The sequence below is a fragment of the Dermochelys coriacea genome, chromosome 1 (genome assembly GCF_009764565.3).
Source record: "Dermochelys coriacea isolate rDerCor1 chromosome 1, rDerCor1.pri.v4, whole genome shotgun sequence".
NCBI lineage: Eukaryota > Metazoa > Chordata > Testudines > Dermochelyidae > Dermochelys > Dermochelys coriacea.
Window position 1 is genome coordinate 210,039,976 of NC_050068.2, and position 25,722 is coordinate 210,065,697.

At 41.8% G+C, this 25,722-nt stretch overlaps 1 protein-coding gene across 2 annotated transcripts in view; it reads right to left on the reverse strand.

Moving 5' to 3' along the window:
• Positions 1 to 877: 877 nt before the first annotated feature.
• Positions 878 to 25,722, reverse strand: part of MIX23 (mitochondrial matrix import factor 23) — a 31,330-nt gene continuing 6,485 nt past the window's right edge. The window contains exons 4-5 of one of the 2 annotated variants that reach the window (XM_038388071.2): positions 3,315 to 3,373; positions 878 to 1,162 (exon numbers count right to left, since the gene is read on the reverse strand). In XM_038388071.2, coding sequence (XP_038243999.1) covers positions 1,112 to 1,162; positions 3,315 to 3,373 — 110 coding nt within the window. In that variant the 3' untranslated portion in view covers positions 878 to 1,111. The remainder of the gene's footprint in view (positions 1,163 to 3,314; positions 3,374 to 25,722) is intronic. The other variant, XM_038388070.2, reaches the window with a different exon arrangement.

The following is a 25,722-nucleotide window of genomic DNA, read 5'->3' on the forward strand; positions in this document are numbered from 1 at the left end:
CCAGGTTATAAAGTCACTCTCGCTTTCAATGAATATTTAATTTATAAAAAGTAGAACAGCTCCACCAGGGAAGACGGATACCCCACCCCAGAATACCTATAGCCTAGCTTGTGGGAGTTGCATTGTGTGTGATGAAAGCCACTCAACACCCACTATTCTGAGCTGCTTATATAGGATGCTTATCTTCCAAGAAAAGTTTAGGTACTAAACACTATGGCCAGTTTCACTGATATCACAAATAAGCACATTTAAATCTAGAGATGCAGTTCTTCCCTCACCAACTCCTACCACACTGGTATGCTCATCAACTGGTTCAAAGATGCTTCAGAAAGCGAATTTGCCATTAATACTTTCATCAGTCATCACTGTTAAAATGCCATAGGTGAAAAAGGATTTGGGTGTCTCATTCCCGTCTCCATCACAAAGCCACCATGCAGTCTATTCCAGTTAGCAGTGTCTGCTCAAAAAGAAACCCAGAACTGCATTAGGAGATATTATAGATCCAGGCTGGAGAAGAGAGGAATGATATATAGGAGGTCTGCAGGTCAGGACTGAAGTGTACTGGCAAAGCTGTGTCTTGTGTTATAACCTTACAGAACTATCTCCTGTGGTAAATGGTTCAAGACAAAACCTTTAGCCTCCTACTTTGAGCACTGCTTGAGCACTAAACTCGTTCAAACTATAAAAGTTATATTTTTTGACCATGTCAGGTCGCACTCAAGGGTAGACTAGATTTATCCACCATGCTAAAAGTGAAAGCAGTAATACAGGAAGACCTCCCTGGTGCAACAACAGAGGGAACAATTCTCTATTATCTCTTTCCCTTCTAGGGCTGCTGTGGGGTTGGGGAACTCAAGAAAGTGGTAGTATCCCATTTCATCTGAAATTTTTTAATAGTTATAAATGTATTAGTTTTTCACATTTTGTACAAAATAGGAGTTGGTTTCTCTAATTAGGAGAATCAGCTGAATGTGAGATTTAACTAGATGAGTCTGAAAACAAAATGAGACTGGGTTCTCCTGGTTCTGGAAAGGTCTCTCTCAGCTTGCCCCATGTCTCTTCAGCTTTGCTCTCATGATTGTAGAACAACTTCATGGGAAGGACCCTTGCATCACTGGCTCTTTGGAGGCTTGTAGTGAATTCTGCAGCGCTCATTAAATACCTAGGAGACCAAAATAAAAAGGGAGTCATACCTTGTAATAAGCATCCTCAACACAACAGAAGCTGGGGCCAGAACTGGCAATTCTCCCTTTCTAGTGCACATGTCAAAACTATGACTGACAACTGACCTTGCAGCATTAATTACCATTGCCACTGTCGCAGATCCCTGGGCCTATTCCCCTTCCCTGCAGGCCAGTATTCCAACACTGCAGCCTGGTGCTAAGAGACGGCATAGCACTAGAGGTGCTCACTTTCAGATGAGACAAATTAAGATCATAACCATTTGTGGTCACTAACCTGTGGCACGTTTCACAAGAGGAAAAACATTGGTGTACTACATTCTGTCAGTCTAAATTCACTTTGGCATTTTAACTGGATACAGCTATTCTTTACTTTCTGAGCTAATCTGTTGGTGTTGTATCACTGTGCTGCTCAACAGATGCCATGTTGCACACCAGGGGTGTGGCATTACAGTGGAGGGTGAAATGCAAATTACATTTATGGAATGCAAATGCAAATTTACATTCACACCAGTCTGTAAAAGCTTTGTAGAATTATTGTATACTGTTGCAATCAAATCAATGTTTTTGGATAAACATAATTTTGACTACTTGATAGCAGTCTGCCCCTTCAGCTGCAATACTAGCACCTGCAGCACTCACCTTCAGCACCATGCTTGGCTAAAATCTGGTAAATAGAACTAGTAAGGTCAGATGACCTTCCCATTTCTCCTATTGGAGGACTCATACCCCATACAACTGGCTCATACAAGAAATTAACAATCGGAGTTCCTTGGGATAAGCAACTATAGAAATCAATTTAAGTTAACTTGAAATAAAACACTCAACTGAAATAGCTTAAGCACCAAAAACTAAAGAGACAACTTAAAACTGGGTTAGTTATTTCATTACCAGTTTGTGTGCTGACAAGCCCTGAAAAGTGGCAAGAGCACACCTAGAATCGAGTTGGGGTGGTGGCTCAGTATCGATTCAGACTCAATACCTTTTCCTGCAATAATATGGTTATCATGGAGATTTCTTAAGTAATAACCAGACCTGACTCTTACCTTTTAAGATCTACGGCTGTGTCGACCACGGCCACTTTTAGCGCTAAAACTTATTCGTTCGGGGTGTGAAAAAACACCCCCAAGTGACAAAAGTTTTAGTGCTGAAAAGTGCCAGTACAGACAGTCTTTATTGCCAGGAGCACAAAGCTACCACCCCTCATTCGCAGTGGTTATTTTTTCGCTGGGAGAGCATGTGCTTGGGAACTCTTGGGAGTTTCAGATTTAGACAGGATGCATGGCACTTGACTCCACAGTACCAGAAACAGACAGCATAATGCCGCCTGGCCTGATATCAGTATTAGTGTCTCAAGAATCAATCCCCTTTCTGTAGGGAATACTGGAATGAGATATGGATTACTGGACAAAAGAAAGCTTTCTACCCTATTTGAAACTAGAAGAGGATCTTAGGAGTGAGATGCCCAGAAGTTCTAGTACTTGGCTTTAAAATGATCTTGGTGCTAAATTAACCACCCCAGAAATTGAAGGACTATTTTCCACAAAACTGGTATAGTACGGGCAGCAGAACTTCCCTCCTACACAGTGCCTCACCACACAAGGGTTGCCTCCATCCTGACATGCACATGCTCCTTCCAAAGGTAGAAGGGGAGTTCGTCTTCCTAGCCCACTCAGTCCTAGATATCTCCAACTGAGATGGCTCACAAGAAGGCCAAATAATGCCAAATGTGATGGTGTTTTTGAAACAGATACTTATTCCCAAGAGCTACACTGAGGTACACCAACTCCACGTCACAGAAACCACCAAACAAGGGAAACAACTTTAGTCACTACAAACCTGAATCAGACTAGAATAGGTAACCTGCAGGTGAAGTACGTCAAAGCCCATCTCTCTCATGCACACCTTTCAGCCTGTTTTTATTCTTTCCTTCGCAGTTTTAATTGAAGGGTTCTTTATCTGTAAATTAATAACTTCAGAAGGGGGAGGTGAAGTGTGCATTTGGAGCCAGTTCCCTAGAACTGCTACTTTTTTCTCCCTCATCCCCTCCATAACACTCCAATGCATTATGGTCCACACATCAGTTTAAACAGATAACATCACAGACTTAATAAAACAATGACTATTCTGTACCTTCCAGCTTCTGTCGTTTACTACTTCTTCCACATTCAACTCAGACTGCATCAACTTCACTGCAAGAAGTATGAGAGAAGACAGACACCATTCAGAGTCAGATATAAGAACAGGCCCCCCACCGTCTTGGCAATTCACATAATGTGACCCTAAAACCCCTCAATGCCAACTGATAAAGGATTCACTGTTCTGTAACAGTAACTCCTGACAAACTCAGACACCTAGCACACCTGCTTTCATAGTATCTATCTATAAAAAATGTCATGTGAGGTCTTCAATAAAAGCTGGGGTCCATGCTGGTCATTCGTATCAGTGTGAGATATATGTATAAATACCGTGTGTGTATGTACCCACATCCACAAACCTACCTATAAATACACACACAGACATTTTAAGTATCTTCCGAAAAATGTCAGAATCAAGGTAAGGTTGAACAAACAGGTTTCTACCAGACAAAGGATGCATATTCAACTGTCCTGCCTCTCGGTACAAGCATACAGTAAGCCAACACAATAAAAGCCCTGTTTCATATGAAGTCACACCAAGGAATACCCTGGGGGTCATCCTGACACTGGGGACAAATATGCATTTTGAGGGATACAAAGAACGCAAAAAGACAGCTCTTATTCTGTATCTGAAGCACTGCAAAGGACATTCAGACAAGATAAAATGGTTTTTAGGCAGATGGTTAAGCTGTTTAAGTTTAGTCGCTAGAAAGTACGTACAGATTTTTTTTTATACGTAACCTTCCTCTTTCCATTATCTCTTAAACCTTGACAATAAATTTGATTGTTTTCACAATAAATATCTCAGTGCTGTGATGTGATATATGGGAACTGATTCTCAGATGACTCGAACAAACTGGTATTGTGATAAAGGAAGGGGGGGAAGGGGTAGCTCCCTTTTATGGGCACTCAGCCAGCCAGTAGCAGTTCTCTAATTGTTCTACCTGTAAAGGGTTAAAGTCTCACTGCTCTGCATAGGTAAAAGGAAGTGAATGGACACCTGTCCAAAAGAGCCAATGGGAAGGCTAGAACTTTTTAAAATTGAAACAAAACTCCCCTTTTGTCTGTCAGTTGTTGTTCTTGGGGAGAGGCAGACAGGGAACAGTTATGCTGTGAGAAGCTTGGACCAGGTATGAAAAATCATCCAAACCCACAGATATGTAAGTAGATCAGGAAATGTCTAGGAAGACGCGATTAGGTTTCTCTCTTATTTCTTTATGGCTTGTGGATTCCTCTGTGCTAACCCCCAGGTGCTTTTATTTTGCTTGTAACCTTTAAGATGGACCTCAAAAGAGCTATTCTTGATGCTTAATCCTTGTAGTTTGTTTTTTTAAATATAGAAAAAGCCTAAGTTCCCAGATGTATTTTCTTCTTTAAAAAAAAAACTTACCTTTTTTAAAAACAGAATTATATTTGGGTGTCTTAAGAGGTTTCCGCACATGTTGTTTAATTAGCTGATGGAAACAACTGACTTCCTTTTCCCCACCCCCCCTTCTCTGGAAGAGGAATGAAAAGATTTGAGGGTACCCTATAGGAAGGATTCCCAAGTGCATCTTCCTGGGTTCTCAAAGGGGTTTTGCACGTGGGTGATGGAAGTATCTACCAATCCAAGGTCAGAGAAAAGCTGTAACCTTGGAAGTTTAATACAAGCCTGAAGTGGCCAGTATTAATTTTTAGAGTCCTTACGGGCCCCCACCTTCTGCACTCGAAGTGCCAGAGTGGGGAATCAGCCTTGACAGGTGCGTACACTGTCCCTTGGGGAAAGCAAACCTGGTATTCCTGTAAGTAGCCAGAGACAGGGGCTGGATGTCACAGGGGAATGCTTCAAAGGAGCTCAGGGACTGAGACGCACCCATTGTTAGCCTGCAAAGCATTGCCTGAGGAGATTGTTTGGGTGGCTAATAGGTTGGTGTTCTCAGGGAGCTGACACCAAGTTAAGCACCAGCATCTCTCTGTCTCTCTCTCTCTCTCTCTCTCTCTCTGGATGCAGGGAGGTAACAAGGTGACTCAGTCCTGGGCACCCCAAGTCACACCACTGAAGAGCAGCAGCTCCGTGTAGCTTGAAACAGAAGTTGATCCAATAAAAAATATTAGTGCACCCACCTTGTCTCTAATAGATTCTAGTAAATTTAAATCTCAAATTCTGTTTTTTTTTTAAATCAGTTCTTACCACCCTGGAGCAAAGTAAAGTTGCACAGGCCATGTTAATTCTGCCGTTTCCTAACTTTACAAGATCAAGCATTCCAACCATAATATTCTTTATTTGTGTGCAGTTTCTAGACAGTTTAGAAGGATTTTCTTTTTTCTAGTGTGTGGCACCACACTGACTCCTCCACGTGTCAACCTAGGTCCTACAGAGCCAGCCCAGGGCATAGCCACTCAAGCTAAAGGAGCGACTCCAATAGCATTAATATTAGGAGGTCAGCCACAAGAGGCAGAGGAAAACACTTTGCCACTGGCTTAAGCATCTGTTTTCTACACAGTGGAACCTTGGGGATCAGGGTACCTGGCTCTGGAAGGGAGTTTGCTCTAGCACTTAGACCGCACAGATTTGGTGCACTTACTCTGAAAGGCAGTGTGACTAAATGAATGGGTCTTGGGTCTGCGCGATTAGAGATGCTGTTCTACCCCCAGCTCTGCCAGAAGTGACCTTGGGCAACAACTCGGTTGCTTCCCTTGTAAAACGGGAGAGAAGACTCCCTTACAGGACAGAGGTATGATGCCTTACTCAATAAAAAGGGTCAAAGAATACACAATTAATACCACTTACAGTTGGGACTAGAACACATGCTTTACCCCAGTGATCAAAGGCAGTGTTCAAAACTTAAGTGTTACAAAGAAAAATGACACTGAAATGAGCGTGGGGCCTTGCTTCACTCAACCAACAAGCTCAGCACAGTTAAAGGCATGCACAAACTTGGATTTTCGAAAGCTTATGACTTGGCTCTACCAGGTTTTATTTTCATGGGGACAGTAAAAAGACCCTCTCTGACCTCAACAATGGGATTCCCTGCTAAATTTTGAGTCCTTGTCTCAAATTATAGAGGGCGCTCTAGCTCTTCGAGGAAATGGTTAGGAAAAAATTAGCAGCAAAGCTCTTTATTTTTCCCTAACCGTATCTGTAGAAGTAGCTGAGTAATTTTTCTGAAACTTTCTGAAAGAAAATTCAGCCCCATACATTTCAAAGTTTGGCAAAATTATATGCTACTAAAACTTCTAGAATAAAGAGGTATAACTACATGTATTATCAGCTCTACCTATAACAGAGATTAGAGGACTGCTTTCCGAATTGGACACTGGCTTTAGGAGTCATACCCAAAGAGTAATGCTGTGTAAATGATGAAATGGAGCTGCAAGTAGCAGCATTCCAAAGACGCACTTAAAAGACATGCAGTTGAAGCTGCCTTATATCTAGTGAAAAGTAGCATCTTGGCAGTGAACATTTATTCTCTAGATTTGAACTACATGCTACAAGCACTCTAGGCAGCTTGAGCAAAGATTTATCCTGGACAGATAATAACCAAGTGTCCTCAACATCCAGACTACATACATTTGTTTCTTTTGGTAATGAATGTGTTTTGAGGAAAACCCATAGGTGAATGAATAGACTGGCTGAAATGCAAATCACAGATCTTCGTAAAAAAATTAGCATGCCAGTATAAAAACCTGTTAACATTATGAAAAATTTATGTGCGGGTCAGCCATAAGGCTTTGGATCTCAAACACTTCAAGCTAATGTTATAGCTACTGGTCAACATTTTCAAAAATGCGTCCCTGAAGCTGGGCTTTATATCTTTATTTAGATACCAAGAGACCTGACTTTTTAAAGTGCTAAGCATTTCAGTGGGAGATGCAACTCAGCAATTTTAAAAATCAGATCTCTTGCTTGAGTCTAAGGATTTAAAGGTAGAGATTTTCTAAGGCACAAACTTCCACTGAAAAGTCACTGGTAGGGGACTTTGGCACCAAGCTGCCATTTGTGCCTTAGAAAAAGCTCTCCTGAAGAGCCTAACCTTAAACTCTGGTTTTTCAAGAATCTTACCCATGATCTTTAAGGAGAGATGATATTACAACCATTATGTACAAGGATCAAACAGATTCCCTTTTTAAGTACTTGACTCAAATCCCAGGTGGCTGTTCATGAACACATGAACATATTTAAATACAGTAGAACCTCAGAGTTACGAACACCAGAGTTACAAACTGACCATTCAACCCCACACGTCATTTGGGACCGGAAGTATGCACCCAGGCAGCAGCAAAGACCAAAAGCAGCAAATACAGCACAGTACAGTGTTAGACATACACTACTAAGGAAATAAAGAAAGTTTAAAAAAAGACTTCACAAGATAAAGGAAACTGTTTCTGTGCTTGTTTCATTTAAATTAAAATGGTTAAAAGCAGCACTTTTCTTCTGCATAATGAAGTTTCAAAGTTGTATTAAGTCAATGTTCAGCTGTAAACTTTTGAAAGAACAACCGTATTGTTTTGTTCAGAGTTATGAACAACCTCCATTCCCCAGGTGCTCATATTGGATGTTCTTCTAAAAGGTACATGCTAGGAATTATGTTGGGGAGGTTCTATAGCCTGTATCATGGCAGGGGGGGAAAAGGGGGTCAAACTAGATGATCTGACCTCAATTTATGAAAAGCCTTTTGAAGTAGGATGTACAAATACAGGTATTCTTGAATGCTGATGTGACTGCCAGATGAACGGGAGGTTTAGGTTGGATATTAGGAAAAACTTTTTCACTAGGAGGGTGGTGAAGCACTGGAATGGGTTACCTAGGGAGGTGGTAGAATCTCCATCCTTAGAGGTTTTTAAGGTCAGGCTTGACAAAGCCCTGGCTGGGATAATTTAGTTGGGGATTGGTCCTGCTTTGAGCAGGGGGTTGGACTAGATGACCTCCTGAGTCCCTTCCAATCCTGATATTCTATGAACTTTCACATTACTCAAAAAAATTCCAGACTGTTCAAGATATAACAGATTATCTAGAATTACAGCATGGTGGACTGAGAAGGATTAAAGTCTTCACAAAACACTCATTCAGAAAATTTTTACCATTTCAAAGTATAAATCTTCTATGTAAGGAGGATTAAATTGCACTTCCAGGGAATAACTGCTATCCAAGTTGCTTTAACAAGCCAACATCCATGCTGACAGGCTCAATGATTTCAGATCTAGATGGAAGACTTCTTGATCTTGGATAATAGATCAGGAAGGACATTTACAGAGATTCCCAAGCTAGAGCCAAAACTTAAAATTGACATGCCCAAGTTGGAATAAATCGGTTAAAACCTGAGCTTGTTGGTCTAGTCTTACTGAGGGATCCTGGGAATAAGAGCCACTAGAGGAAAAGCACATTGACTGACCCCAGGCCAGAGAAGTGCCCATCCACCAGATCCAGATCCTTGCTTCCTCTGGAACACAATTTCAGATACTCTGAGACAGAATACAGCAATTTCCTGCAATATCCTGTAAAAATCATAGTGAATAAGTTAAGCATCTTAGTTTCATTGTATTTAAAATGCAAATGTTTGTGTATTATTATGAAATAGTACATACCGTCTCTAAAGAGGAGACCTCACTAATGTAAACCTTGGGAAGAGTTAAGAGCTACAAAAGGACTATTTGAAACAACGTGCTAGACAAAGTTAAGTGGGATCCTAGGAAATACCTGGGAGGTGGGGCAGGCAACTTCTCACTCTGGACCCAGCCTTTTGAAGCTGCATCCTGAGGGGGAAAAGCTTGTCTGCCTGATCACTATGCATGAGAACAGACCAGAGGCCAAAACTGGATAAAAGAGTGACCCTCAGATTCAGCAGGTGCTTGTTCTGAGCCAAGGTGATATGAACTTGTAACCATAGGAAAACCCTTTGGTGTGAAATACGGTTCACCAGCCAGAGCCCTTGTTGGAGTCAAAAGAGTGGTCTCTGGTAAGCTTATAAACAAGCAATGTAGGTTTTGGGTTTTTTTTTTTTTTAATTGTTTTTCTCTGTAATAATTTACCTTAAGAATAAATGTACGTACTAGAAGGAGCTGTGTGATATCTATGGCAAATTGATTACCTTTTCAAAATGCTATGAAAAGCTAAGCCCAGATTAGACCTGGAGAGGCAGTCTGTCTATGCTGGGGATTCACTGGGTAGGCAGGGAGCCCTGCAGCCTGGAAATACCCTGTTTGGGAGGGAGAGAGACATATCTTTGCCCAAAAAGAGGTGAAGGCTGGGGAGATGGAACCTTAAGAGTGGGGCCTTTGCTAGATCACAGAAAGGGAACAGAGGTGCACAGTTGCCTAGAACTGACAATGCATTCTCGTTTGTGATAAAAAGGTATGCGTTCCTCACACCTCTGGCAGAAGGAAGGGATAAATCACAAACCTTGTTGAGACAAGAATGTAATACTAGAGTAACCTAATTTGATCTCATAACACATCTTCTGAAACTTGGCAAGATAAAACAATTGCACTTTGGAATGTGCTAAGAAGGTCGAGTTAAAACTTAGGCTCTCCTTATAAGATGTTTGTGAGATCAAGTTATCTAGTTCCATCTAACATCACACTTTTAAATTAGGGCTATAGATTAATTGCAGGAACTCGGGCGATTAACTCAAAAAAATTAATCACAATTAATCACAGTTTTAATCGCACTGTTAAACAATAGATACCAATTGAAATGTATTAAATATTTGGATGTTTTCCTACATTTTCAAATTATATGATTTTAATTACAACACAGAATATAAAGGTTTCAGAATAGCAGCTGTAGTTAGTCTGTATTCACAAAAAAAAGTACTTGTGGCACTCTTAGAGACTAACAAATTTATTTGAGCATAAGCTTTCGTGAGCTACAGCTCACTTTTGTTCATGATGCATTCAGTGGAAAATATAGTGGGGAGATTTATATACATAGAGAACATGAAACAATGGGTGTTACATACACACTGTAATGAGAGTGATCACTTAAGATGAGCTATTACCAGCAGGAGAGCAGGGGGGTGGGGTGGGGGGAAAATATCTTTTGTAGTGTAATCAAGGTGGGCCATTTCCAGCAGTGACAAGAACATCTGAGGAACAGTGGGGGATGGGGATAAACATGGGGAAATAGTTTTTACTTTGTGTAATGAACCATCCATCCCCAGTCTCTATTCAAGCCAAATTAAGTTGTATCAGTTTGCAAATTATTCCAATTCAGCAGTCTCTCGTTGGAGTCTGTTTTGAAGTTTTTTTTGTTGAAGAATTGCCACTTTTAGGTCTGTAAATCGAAGTGACCAAAGAGATTGAACTTCTCTGACTCGTTTTTGAAGTTAAATTCTGATAAAAGAAAGGAGGAGTACTTGTGGCACCTTAGAGACTAACAAATTTATTAGAGCATAAGCTTTCATGAGCTACACGCTCACTTCATCGGATGCATAATTCTTGCTGTCTGATTTGTGTCCATTTATTCTTTTATGTAGAGACTGTCCAGTTTGACCAATGTACATGGCAGAGGGGCATTGCTGGCACATGATGGCATATATCACATTGGTAGATGTGCAGGTGAATGAGCCTCTGATAATGTGGCTGTTGTGATTAGGCCCTGTGATGGTGTCCCCTGAATAGATATGTAGACACAGTTAGGCAACGTGCTTTGTTGCAAGGATAGGTTCTTGGGATAGTGGTTCTGTTGTGTGATGTGTGGTTGCTGGTTGAGTATTTGCTTCAGATTGGGGGGCTGTCTGTAAGCAAGGACTGGCCTGTCTCCCAAGATCTGTGAGAGTGATGGGTCGTCCTTCAGGATAGGTTGTAGATCCTGATGATGCGTTGGAGAGGTTTAGTTGGGGGCCTGAAGGTGATGGCTAGTGGCCGTTCTGTTATTTTCTTTGTGGGCTGTCCTGTAGTAGGTGACTTCTGGGTACTCTTCTGGCTCTGTCAATCTGTTTCTTCACTTCAGCAAGTGGTGTACTGTAGTTGTAAGAATGCTTGATAGAGATCTTGTAGGTGTTGTCTCTGTCTGAGGGGTTGGAGCAAATGCGGTTGTATCGTAGAGCTTGGCTGTAGACAATGGATTGTGTGGTGTGATCTGGGTGAAAGCTGGAGGCATGTAGGTAGGAATAGTGGTCAGTAGGTTTCCAGTATAGGGTGGTGTTTATGTGACCATCGCTTATTAGCATTGTAGTGTCCAGCAAGTGGATCTCTTGTGTGGACTGGTCCAGGCTGAGGTTGATGGTGGGATGGAAATTGTTGAAATCATGGTGGAATTCCTCAAGGGCTTCTTTTCTATGGGTCCAGATGATGATGTCATCAATGTAGCGCAAGTAGATTAGGGGCATTAGGGGACGAGAGCTGAGGAAGCATTGTTCTAAGTCAGCCATAAAAATGTTGGCATACTGTGGGGCCATGCGGGTACCCATAGCAGTGCCGCTGATTTGAAGGTATACATTGTCCCCAAATGTGAAATAGTTATGGGTGAGGACAGAGTCAAAGTTCAGCCACCAGATTTGCCGTGACATTATCGGGGATACTGTTCCTGACGGCTTATAGTCCATCTTGGTGTGGAATGTTGGTAAAGAGGGCTTCTACATCCATAGCGGCTAGGATGATGTTTTCAGGAAGATCACCGATGGATTGTAATTTCCTCAGGAAGTCAGTGGTGTCTCAAAGATAACTGGGAGTGCTGGTAGCGTAGGGCCTGAGGAGGGAGTCTACATAGACAGACAATCCTGCTGTCAGGGTACCAATGCCTGAGATGATGGGGCATTCAGGATTTCCAGGTTTATTGATCTTGGGTAGCAGATAGAATACCCCTGGTCGGAGTTCCAGGGGTGTGTCTGTGCGGATTTGTTCTTGTGCTTTTTCAGGAAGTATCTTGAGCAAATGCTGTAGTTTCTTTTGGTAACCCTCAGTGGGATCAGAGGGTAATGGCTTGTAGAAAGTGGTGTTGGAGAGCTGCCTAGCAGCCTCTTGTTCATATTCCGACCTATTCATGATGACGACAGCACGTCCTTCGTCAGCCTTTTTGATTATGATGTCAGAGTTGTTTCTGAGGCTGTGGATGGCATTGTGTTCTGCACGGCTGAGGTTATAGGGCAAGTGATGCTGCTTTTCCACAATTTCAGCCCGTGCATGTCGGCGGAAGCACTCTATGTAGAAGTCCAGGCTGTTGTTTCGACCTTCAGGAGGAGTCCACCCAGAATCCGTCTTTTTGTAGTGTTGGTAGGAAGGTCTCTGTGGATTAGTATGTTGTTCAGAGGTATGTTGGAAATATTCCTCAAGTCAAAGATATCGAAAATAGGATTCTAGATCACCACAGAACTGTATAATGTTCGTGGGGGTGGAGGGGCAGAAGGAGAGGCCCCAAGATAGAACAGATTCTTCTGCTGGGCTAAGAGTATAGCTGGATAGATTAACAATATTGTTGGGTGGGTTAAGGGAACCACTGTTGTGGCCCCTTGTGGCATGTAGTAGTTTAGATAGTTTAGCCTCTCCAATGAGAGACCGCTGAATTGGAATTAATTTGCAAACTAGATACAATTAACTTAGGCTTGAATAGAGACTGGGAGTGGATGGGTCATTACACAAAGTTCCCCCTGGTCCTCAGACTTTCTTGTCAACTGCTGGAAATGGCCCACCTTGATCATTACTACAAAAGGTTCCCCCCCCGACTCTCCTGCTGGTAATGGCTCACTTTAAGTGATCACTCTCGTTACAGTGTATATGGTAACACCCATTGTTTCATATTCTCTATGTATATAAATCTCCCCACTGTATTTTCCACTGAATGCATCTGATGAAGTGAGCTGTAGCTCACGAAAGCTTATGCTGAAATAAATTTGTAAGTCTCTAAGGTGCCACAAGTATTCTGTAAAAAGAAAAGGAGTACAAAGTGTACAGTACTCACTTTATATTATTTTATTACAAATATTTGCACTGTGAAAATGACAAGAAATAGTATTTTTCAATTCACCTTATGCAAGTACTGTAGTGCAATATCTCTATCATGAAAGAGCAATTTACAAATGTAGATTTTTTTTTTGTAAAATAACTGCACTGCAAAACAAAACTATGTAAAACTTTGGAGCCTACAATTCCACTCAGACCTAAGACAAACCAGTTTGTTTACATTTACAGGAGATCATGCTGCCTGCTTCTTGTTTACAATGTCACCTGAAAGTGAAAACAGGAATCACATGGCACCTTTGTAGCTGGCAGTGCAAAATATTTACGTGCCATTCATGCTAAACATTCATATGCCCCTTCATGCTTTGACCACGATTCCAGAGGGCATGCTTCCATGCTGATGATGCTCATTAAAAATTAAATTTATGACTGGACTCCTTGGGGGAGAATTGTAGTCTTCTGCTCTGTTTTACCTGCACTCTGCCACATATTTCATGTTATAGTAGTCTTGGATGATGACCCACCCATGTGGTTTGTTTTAAGAACACTTTCGCTGCAGATTTGACAAAATGCAAAGAAGGTACCAATGTGAGATTTCTCAAGATAGATACAGCACTCAACCCAAGTTTTAAGAATCTGAAGTGCCTTCCAAAATGTGATCAGGATGGGGCGTGGAAGAATGCTTTCAGAAGTCTTAAAAAGTCAACACTCCGATGCAGAAACTACAGAATCCAAACCACCAAAACAACAAAAAACAACCTTCTGCTGGTGGCATATGACTCAGATGATGAAAATGAACATGTGTCAGTCGGGATTGCTCTGGATTGTTATCGAGCAGAACCCTTCATCAGCATGGGTGCATATCCTCTGGAATGGTTGGCGAAGCATGAAGGGGCATATGAACCTTTAGCGCATCTGGCACATAAATATCTTGCGACACCAGCCACAACTCTGCCATGCGAATGCCTGTTCTTACTTTCAGGTGACATTGTAAACAAGAAGCAGGCAGCATGATCTCCCGTAAATGTAAACAAACTTGTTTGTCTTAGGGCTGAGTGGACTCGTAGGCTCTAAAGTTTTACATTGTTTTGTTTTTGCATGCAGAGGGGTTTTGTACATAGTATTTTTCTGTAGAATTCTCTTGTTTTTTAAAGTGCAAATATTTGTAATAAATAAAAATAAAGTGAGCACTGTACACTTTGTATTCTGTTTGTAATTGAAACCAATATTTTTGAAAATGTAGAAAAACATCCAAAAATATTTAATAAATTTCAATTGGTATTCTATTGTTTAACTGAGATTAATCACGCAATTAATTTTTTTTAATCTCTTGACAGTCCTATTTTAAATACTAAACTAGGCAAGGCCACAGTTTTTGAGGGACTACTCAGGCTGTGCATTGTATTTTTCAGAAGGAAATGAGTGACAAATTTGCACTTTCATTCCCTTTGATACCATTGGGCTCAAACATAAGGCTGTGAGTACAAATGACAATGCTAGCTAGAAAATTGAGGGAATTTTTCTAAGTATGAATTCATACAGGCAATCATCTCAAGGAACTACAGTTAAGAGATTTAAGACAGTTAACATTTTATCAATATGAGGTACACACCTGTAGTCTTTATTGATAAAGAGTTCCCGGTTTCGCTTACAGTTTGAGTACCTATAACATCTATTATATCCTCCATCTACACCATACTGTACACATGCAAAGCTTGATAAACTACTGAGTAGCCTTATCTGTGAAACAGGGACTTGTCTATGTGGTTTAGTTTACAGCAAGCCAGGCTGTAAATCTACACTGCACTAGCCTGCCGTGCACTAAATCACCAACCATATAGACCAGAGGACACATTCAGTTGAAAGAAAATTCCAAGGGACGCACCTCAAAAAGACATGTGTCTTTATATGGAGAATAAATGCTACTCATAATGATACAGCCCAGTTATACCTGTATATCTGGACGTCCTAGATAACCGATTTTCTTCACTAAATGGTCACCGAACCAACAAAAAGTCATTCAATTTTAGACTTGGTTTTTGTTAAGTAGTGAGGATATTATATAGGAGCTGGTCATAGGAAATAACCTTGGATTGAGTGATCACAAACTGGTTTCAGTTTTAAATAAGTGGAATGATAATCTAACAAGGTTGGCTACTAGGATTTTTGGTTTCAAAAGCGTAATTAAGGGAATTAATTCAAGAAGTCAATGGGACCGAAGTGCTCAAGGACTAGCACTCAGAACACTTGGAATTTCTTTAAAGTTAAAGGTACAAAATCTATCTGGGAATTTACAAACCCATGTAAGGGAATACACTTGTAGGAAAGAGCTCCACACCTAACTTGAATTACCACCGCAAAAGAATATTAGGAATAAACACAGAACATACAGGGAAAGAAAAAAGGGAGCGATCAAAGACAACAATATGCCTTGAGTTCACATAAGCGGGAACTACGGGTGCAGGGGGTGCTGCACATTTTACGTGGGGTTCCACTGCCCCATGCGGCAGTGGAGTTTTAATCGTTAACTGAAACTAGTAAGACTGATGCTTATTGGTTAACCGGTTAAACATTTATATCTCTAGTTGTAGTATATAATAAAAAGAAAAAATTAAGGATGAGAAACGGCCACTATGCAGCATGGCTGGGTAGAGATAAAAGATAATCTAAGTATTGCCCTAAAACTAAATGAATACTTTGCCTCAATTTTCAATAAAGGTGAAAGTACAGAAAACAGACATGAAGGCAGGATGGCTGATGGAAATGTGTAGAGAAGCAAAGATTACCACATGGCAAGTGAAAGACTTGGATCTTAATTTGCTCAAATTGGGAAGGTGAATAATTTCCACCCCTGAATGCTGAAAGAACTGGCAGATGAGACCGCTCGTCCAATACCAAGGATTTTTAATAAAATTGGTCCCACTGTACAAGGCACTGTTAAGACTGCATTTGGAATACTGTGTACAATTCTGCTCATCCACTTTCAAGGAGGGGGAATTCAAACTGGCACAGCTCCGGTGCAGAGTTTACCCCTGGGGGAATCTGCACCAAATAATTAAAATTCTGCACACAAGATTTTTAATTCTGCATATTGTGTCAAAAATGTGGGTTTTAAAAAAAATACAAAATGATCCACAGTTACAGACCATTGGTCATAACTGAGAACAACATTGCAGGATGTGCAAAATAATTTGTGCCCATCCGCATGCAGTTTTTTTGTAGGGATTCTCAAACATGAGAAACTGGTGTAACCATTTTTTGATGCATGATGTGAAGGCCGTTCACATCCCTTTGCCCTTTGGTAACTTCATTGGACCTGGCTGGGTACTTTGGGAAATGCTTGGTTCTGATTGTCCTGACATTTTATTGACTGCTTAATAAATGTTTTATTTGCCCTCAAAGTCTTTTTTTTTAAATGTGTAAGTAAAATAAATCCTGAGCCGTAATCTAATCACATTGTGCCACTTTGGCACAGGAAAAAAAAAAGTGAGAAAGCACATAGATCTTCCTAGCTGAGGATTCCCTATCATTTATAATAAGGCTCCTTTACATTCTGGCAACGTAAAGGAGCCTTAAAACATTTACAGGTTTCACACTCCTCGGGACTGAGTGAGAATGGAGACAGTTAACTAACAATAGGAACATTAACAATGTTACTAGCAGGCAGGCTGCTACATTTCTGCCTCAGAGAATGAGATTAACTATCAATAGCAACATTAACAATGGTGTTTGGGTTTGTTTTTTTTCACATCAAGCACAGTGTTTTATTTCAAACATTGAAACAGTTTTGTAGGAATGCACAGAGCAGACTCTTAGGCCCTATCTACACTGGCAAGTTTCTGTGCACTAAAGAAGCTTTGAGTGCTGTAACTCCTGAGGTGTACACACTGCCAAGCCACTTAGTGAGCAGTTTCAGCGCACTTGCAGCGCTATTAAAAAAAAAAAACACACCTCGACGAAAGGTGTAGAGCTTTCTGTGCTGGGGCTACAGAGCTGCGGTGCCAATGTACACACCATGGCAATTACAGAGCTCTCTGGCCATCAGTTTGAACTCTACTGTCCTGCCCTTGGGTGACCAACCATCAGCCCCACCCCATACATTCCTCTGCAAATTTGAAGGTGCCCTTCTTGTTTGCTCAGTGACGTGTGCAGTGGTCTCAGTGCATCTTTCCAGGTGGACATGCCTGCTCTACGCACCACGCGATCCCCCGCTTGGAGGAATGCCAAGCTGCTGGACTTAATCGGCATTTGAGGAGAGGAAGCTGTGCAGTCCAGCTGCGCTCCAGCCATAGGAATTATGATACCTATGGACAGATTAGATGATGCATGATAGAAAGGGGCCATGACCGGGGACACCATTGCTGCACATGGGCAGCCGCATAGGCACCAGGGCAGAAGCCACAGGCTTGGAGAAGACCCTCCCTTGATTTCCTGCTCACCCTCAGCTGTGAGATATCTTCCATAATGATCACCTCCTGTGGGAAAGTATGGGGACTGAAATTATGAAGAACTAAGGAGGACTTTCTGCGTGAGGTTATAATGTACTCTGCCGCCGAGAAACAGGAATTGAAGGAGTGGCAGGACAGCGAGGAAAAGGACTGAAAGGAGAATGCAGCAAACACGAAAGAAGCCACAGAGCGGCTCCTAACAGTTATGGAGCGCCAAGTGGACACACTTCAGGCGATACTAGCTCTTTCAAACTGAGCAGCTCCGCATCCGCCCTCCCCTGCAGCCACTGTCCCAAAACTCTTTCCCATGCATCCCCCGCCCCACACACACACACACACACACACACACACACACACACACTCTGTTATCACTCCTGGCTCCACTTTACCCACAGCATTCCATTCCTCCCTCCTCACAGTCCAGCAGTGTGGGCTCCTACTACCCACTGCACTCAACACCCATCCATCTGCAGTTTGGCCCTGCTGAAGTACAGCATTGGGTGTATTGTACTCTAAAGGAGAAGATGGATATGATCCCTGGACATACACAAATCTGTAGCTATCCTGGGACCCCTCCTCCTCTTGAGCGTCCCTTCCCCCATACCTCCTTCCCCTCCCTGCTGATTTTTTTTTGTTTGACTCCTCCTCCAGTTGTTGTCTTTTAATAAAAGAATTGTGTTTGTTTGAAAGCAATCTTTATTCTATTAAGTGAAAGCAAAAATAGCACTGCAAAGCAACATACAATAAAGTTAAGGCCCTTCTTGCATCACATGCACAAGCACGTCCTAGTATTACAAGCACTGCAATCCCGAGCATAGCAACAAATATAATGACATTCAGCTTCCAATTGCTGTCTCAAGGCGTTCCTGATCCTTATGGGCCAGCACTGTGCCCCTCTAATAGCCCTGATCTCTGGCTGTTCACACTGAGCCTCTAGGCACTGAGCTTCTGCGGTCCAGCCCTGAGTGAAGCTTTCACCCTTCCCTTCACAAATATTGTGGAGCGTACAGCACGTGGCTATAAGCATAGAAATATTGTCATCAACCATGTCCAGCTTCCCATAGAGGCAGCGCCAGTGAGCATTTAAACGGCCAAATGCACACTCCACAGTCATTTTGCACTTGCTCAGCCCGTTATTGAACCACTCCTTGTTGCTGTCAAGTTGCCCCATGTATGGCTTCATGAGCCATGGCATAAGTAGTAGGCAGGGTCTCCCAGGATCACAATGGGCATTTCGACTTCACCTACGGTGATCTTCTGGTCGGGAAGAAAGTCCCTGCTTGCAGCTTCTTGAACAGGTCAGTGTTCTGAAAGATGCACGCGTCATGCACCTTTCGGACCAGCCTGTGTTAATGTCCATGAAATGCCAACAGTGATCCACAAGCGCCTGGAGAAACATGAGAAATACCCCTTGCGATTAATGTACTTGGTGGCTAGGTGGTCTGGTGGCAAAATTGGAATGTGCATGCCATCTTTCACCCCTCCGCAGTTAGGGAAGCCCATTGTGCAAAGCCATCTACAATCTCATGCACGTTGCCCAGAGTCACAGTCTTCGGAAACAGGATGCGATTAATGGCCCTGCACACTTCCATCACACGACTCCAACAGTCGACTTTCCCCACTCCAAACTGGTTAGCAACCAATGGTTGCACTGTGGAAGCTGGCAACTCTAGACTGCTATAGCCATGTCCTTCTCCAGTGACAGGACCGCTCTCCTTCTCGTGTCCTTGCGCTGCAGGGCTGGGGTGAGCTCATCACACAGTCCCATGAATGCGGCTTTCTTCATGCAAAAATTCTGCAGCCACTGCTCGTCATCCCAGACATGCATCACGATTCGATCCCACCACTCAGTGCTTGTTCCCAAGCCCAAAAGCAGCATTCCACTGTGGTCAGCAGGCAGATTGACTTAGATGATTGAGGGGGCGGGGGGAATGAAGGGCCTATTTTATAAGAGGAGACTGGAAGAGCTTGGCTTGCTCAACCTAGTCAAACAAAGGCTGAGAGGGGCTATGATTGCTCTATATAAATATACCAAGGAGGATGAAGAGCTATTTAAGCTAGAGGACAAAGTTGGCACAAGAACAAATGGGTATAAATTGGTCATGCAAAAATTTAGGCTGGAAATTAGATAGTTTCTAACCATCAGAGGAGTGAGGTTCTGGAACAGCCTCCCAATGGATGTTGTGGGGGAAAACACTTAATTTTAAGATAGAGCTTGATAAATTTGAGTGGGATTAGATCATAGATTTGATTGTGGTGGTATGGAGCTGGGCTCAGCAGCCCTGGGTGTCTCTTCAGGTTCATGTCTTATGTTACTAACATCTCATGCTTCAGAGCTTCATCCAGTCCACTGAAGGGATCTGGAAGGGAATTTTTTCTCCCCAATGTATTCTGAGAGATTTGGGTGTTCTTGCTATAAAGCATCAGAGATGTCCATGTCTGACAATACTGGAAGGGGTAAGCCAGGGAATCCTCTCTCTCAGGTACTTGGCCAGTGGGTCTTGCTCACATGCTCAGGGTTCTAATTGATTACCATATTCAGGGCCAGGACGAGTGAGCTTGTTCCCCCCCCACCTTCCTCTGCAGCATGGGACATGGATCATGTGCTAGGATCATCTGGTATTTCTCACTTATACTTTGCACTGCAGAAGCCTTGGGCATTGGTGCACCTTGGTCCTTCATGTTCTCTGCCTGTGGCACAAAATAGTTAGTCTTCTGAGGCTTGTAATACTCTGATTTATTCTGGTTGTTGGGCTTAATATGGAGGTTGCTGGATGATGTTTAGTGGACTGTGATATACAGGCAATCAGACTAGATGATCTGGTGGTTCCTTCTGGCCTTAAACTCTGACGGTATGCTGGAGTTAAGGCTGCATAGCAGTTTATCAAGACTTGCATGTTAATGTGGAAGGAGGATAGTAGTAAGTAAAAGATCGTTGTAGATAGCAACAGCATGATTGTAGACCCTGACTGTGTATGCTAGCTTTTCAGAATTTGAGGAAATGCTACTCAAGTAAAACAGAACTTTAAATGAAATTTTTCCTACATGAATTCCCTTATGTTACTCAAAAACTATGTAAACTGGAGATAAATAAAAAGCAAACAGTGCCTTACATTTTTTGCAATAGTGAACATAGCTGCTATACTGAGCATTTGACAATGGAAAAGCATCAACATTAAATACAGCCATTGTAATCTGGCAGATTGCTCTTTTGAACAAAGTGCTACCTAGCAATGAAAGTCATTATAGTTAATACGGTGTTTCAAAATTGATGACACTCAAATCAGCTATTGATTAAATCTTTTCATAGAAATTCCAAAATGAAATATAGGAAAGTGATATTTGTGTACCCCACAGATACACAATAATCAACACTGGAAGTACAGTGTACAGTCTCCATATGTACTCTTTGCAAAAGGTGTTTAATAGTGAAAAATCAGGGACCCAACTTCAAACCCATCTGTTTTATTCCCAAAATATTTTAAGATGCTTATTTCCCTACAAATTCTAACTGCAAAGAAAAAGGAAGAGACTCTCCTACATTCTCCCTCCCTGCCCCTCGAGTAAATCATTTACCATTCTTTTTTCTTGTTAAAAACAATTCTCTCACATAACCTTAATATGGCTTCACTACAACTCCACCATAATAATAACCAGACATTCGGTGAAACAATGACAACCACTATAGAAGAAAAAATCTTTAAATAATGTATTATTAACTGTGGACCTCATTGCCATGAGATATCAAAAACTAACTAAAGAATGTTAAATAGCAACTACTAAAGCTAGACTTGTTTAAAGTCAACAAGTTTGGAGGAAGTGCATCCAAGTGTCTTAGAAAAGTCCAATGAGTTCTTTGGACTACTAATTATTGAAAATCAACGTTTTGAAACACTGGGGAAGTTCCATAAAACTGGAAGAAAGCTAATGTGTAATATTTTAAAAAAGAGTACTTGGGATGACCTGGGTAATTTTAATCCTGACAGCTTGACATCGACCCCAGGCAAAATAATGGAATGTCTGACATGGGACTCAGTTTATAATTAATGCCAATCAACATGGGTTTATGGAAAAGAGACTATTAATCCTAACTGATATCTCTTTATTACAAGATTACAAGTATGGATGATAATGGTGTTGATGTAACAGACTTCTGTAAGGCATTTGACTTGGTGCAACAAGACAGTTGGATTAAGAAATTAGAAAGCTACAAAATCAATATAATATACATTAAATGGATTAAAACCTGAATAATGGATAGGCCTCAAAACATAATTATAAACAGATTCATGCACATACATTTTGAGTGGGGTCCTGCAGGGGCTGGTTCTTGGTCCTAAACTTTTAACATTTTTAGCAAATGACCAGGAAGAAAACAAGATCTATATGACGGTGTGCAGAGAACATAAAAACTGGGGCAATGGTAAATAGGACCACAGGTCATAGACACAGAGCAATCAGCACCACTTAGTAATCTGGGCACAATCAAACAAAATGTGTTTCAATAGGTCCAAATGTGAAGTTATATATCTAGGAACAAAGAATGCTGGCAATATTTACAGCATGGAGAACTCTTATCATGGGAAACAATGACTCTAAGAAGGATTTGGAGGTCATGGTGGATAACCAGAAGAACATAAGCTGCAGTTTGCCACTATGACTAAGAGGGCTAATGTAATCCTTGGATGTATAAAACAGAGGAATCTTGAGAAGAAGTAGAGAGATTACATTATCTCTGTTATTTTGCATTGATGCAACTGCTAATGGAATAGTGTGTCCACACTTCAAGAAGAATTTTGAAAACTTGGAGACTATTGAGAAAAGAACCATGAGAACAATCTAAGGATTGAAAAACGTGTCTCAGGGAGTTCACTCTATTTAGCTTATCGAAGAGAAAGTTAAGGAGTAACTTGATCAATCTACAAGTAGCTACATGGTGAACATAAATTTGATAAGAGGGCTCTTCAATCTAGCAGACCAAGATAAAACAAGATCCAGTGGTTAGAAATTGAAGCTAGATAAATTCAGATTTGGAATAAGGCACACATTTTTAGGACAACTAAGCACTTGAACAACTTAACAAGGGCTGTGGTGGATTCCCCATTACTGGAAGTGTTTTAAATCAAGACTGGATTCTAAGAGACATGATCTAGTTCAACCACAGCTATTAGACTCGAAGCAGGACTTAGTTCAAGGAAGTTCTATGCCCTGTGTTATGCAGGAGGTCAGACTATGTGACGACAAGGGTCCCCCCGGTCTTAAAAAAAAAAAAAAAAAAGCTTATATAAGTGGACTGCCCCAAGGTCATTTATGGTACGCCTACACAGCGTGGAAAAAACCAAACCCACAGCAGCAAGTCTTGGAGACTGGATCAATTAACTCAAGCACGCAGGGCTTGCATTGCAGGGCTAAAAATAGCAGTGTATACATTTGGGCTCAAGCTGGAACACAGGCTCTGAATCCCATCGATTGGGGAGGGTCTCGGAAACCAGGCTCCAGCCTGAGCCCGAACATCTATGATTCTATTTTTAGCCCTGCAGCGTGAACCCATGTCAGTTGACCCAGGTTCTAATACTGGATAACACAGGGGTGAGGGGTTGTTTTTGTTTTTTTTTTTGCTGTGTTGATGTACCCTTAGTGTGCTGTGCCAAGAGCCAACTTCAAAACCTAATAATTCAGAACTTATTCGACTTTCATTCTTTTCTAAAAAGAGTACAGTGCATGACAGGTCCAACCAACAAAACAGCATTCATGTGGGAGCTTCCTAAAAGGGAGGAAGAAAGCCTACATCAAAATTTTATGTACAAGCAGTATTTCAAAATTCAGCTTGGTTCAAAACTGGCCCCACTGGGGCCTAGACTAGACTTTTGTGGTGCAAATTTGGTCAAAGCATTTCTGACATATGTATACCCCTAAAAGCTGCTTTTAACATTTATCAATTCCTATAACTTTGTTTCCCCCCCACAGCCAGGGAAAACGTTATGGCTGTGTTTTAATGAGGATCGTATCTGGACAGTCCCTCAGATCAACAATTCAAGGATAACCAGTTTTGAAAACCAGTATTTCAAGGAAGTTATCATATTCGCATTCTGGTTTTCCAGATGGGTACACCAGGTTCTGGCAAGCATCTTTTGGTAACAGAGAATCTGCCTTACAGAGACAAAGGTTTACAGACAATTCACCCCTCTTCAAGCTATTGTTTACTAGGGAACACCTTTTTCAATGACACATTGAGTAACATTTGGTTGCTTGGGAAACAGATGCTGGCCCTTTAACCCAAGGATCATGAATTCAAATCCTCTCCTCAGAAGATTTGTGAGTGTTACAATTAGCACTTCCTTTCTTGCTGTCTGGGGCCACAATAGAACTTCTTTTGGAAGTATGAGTGGTGTATGAATTTTGAGGACGTGCAACACCACAGAAGCGTATCTCCAGCACTATCTACACATCAGCCCAAGTCCTGCCCTAGAATAGTTTGGCAGGTTGTGGCAGTACTGTGCTGAGATATGAAACCCAGTATGACTGATATAGGAGGAACTTGCTGTCACGTTGACAAGGACATGAGTGAGGTCAATGTAAGAGTCCTGGCTAAGACAAATCAGTTATGGGACAAACAAGGCTCAGTGAACTCCTGCCAGGCACCACTACGAACAATAGATCCAGCCTGCATCAGGAACTAATAGGTACAGTCAATGCATGCCACACGCACACTGTGCTGAAAATGGAGTAGGGAAGTGAGAAAGGTATGCTCTCATGCAGGGCACAGGCACATAGCATGAGATGGGCCAAGTGGGGAAGAGAACACCCATTGAGATCAACAGGGCACTTCACTCCTCTGCAAGCCTCATATGCTGTAGAGACATATTCAAAACCTGTTCCCCCCATGCTAGTCTCTGAAATGGAGTAGGGACTCTGGGGGTCCCCTTCCCTTCCCTATGCTACCTCCAAGTTGGTGTATGTGTTTCTCACAGTTGATCAGCCAAAACCTTCTCTCACTGTGGCCCCTACAGTACTATTGGTTATATAAGGTGCCTGAAGGAAGGCACAGCTGGTACCTGAGAGGTGGTGGCGTGTGGCCCCAAAGCCTTCTCATCACCACTACCTTACCTCCTCACAAAACAAGGAACATTAATAAAAACTTGGTTAAAGGGGAGTTACAATTGTCTGGCAGTGCCCCAGACCCTTCAAACTGACACCTCCAAAATTCAGGAAGTGTTATTTTGTTTGGAGTACATTAGAAAAGAAGGAATTGTACAGTTATAATAATGCTTTCCATACCACACACCACCTTAACTCTACCCCTTGGGTGATAGCAATAGGAATATAACATTACTTTACCCAGTCTAATGAAAACTGCCAATTTCTCACACCTCACACATACCCCAATATCAGCACTCCTGTTTATACACCTCCATCCTCACTGTATTTTTGCAGCACCATTGACTCAGGGACCTAGGCATAGGTTGGCAGACCTCACTAGGAACAATAATTCGAGCTGTTGTTAACAAACTGAGTGAGGGGTTGGGTAGGGCTACCTCTCTGAAGCACCCCTTGTGGCAGAGATCAAGGGGGCAGAGTTGAGGTTCTGGAATGTTAACTAAATTGTGTATTGCCATATTTGCTACTGTTTGCATTTTTTTATTTCCCTGATTCTCTAAGATCTTCATTTTCAGCAGGCACAAGTTTTGAAAGGTTATGAGTAGGACCCTACCAAATTCACAGCCATGAAAAATGCATCACAGACCCTGAAATCTGGTCTCCCCATGTGAAATCTAGTCTTTTGTGTGCTTATACCCTATACTAGACAGATTTCAAGGCGGGGAAGACTTCATTTCTCAAACTGGGGGTCTGGACCCAAAAGGGAGTTGCAGGAGAGTCGCAAGGTTTTGGTTTTTTTGTTTGTTTCTTGTTGTTGTTGGTTTTTTTTGGGGTGGGGGGGTGTCACAGTATTTCTACCCTTACTTCTACGCTGACGTCAAAGCTGGGCAGTTGGAGAGTGGCAGCTGTTGGCCAGGCGCCCAGCTCTGAAGGCTCAGAATAAGGGAGGCAATACCATACCATACCACTCTTACTTCTGCA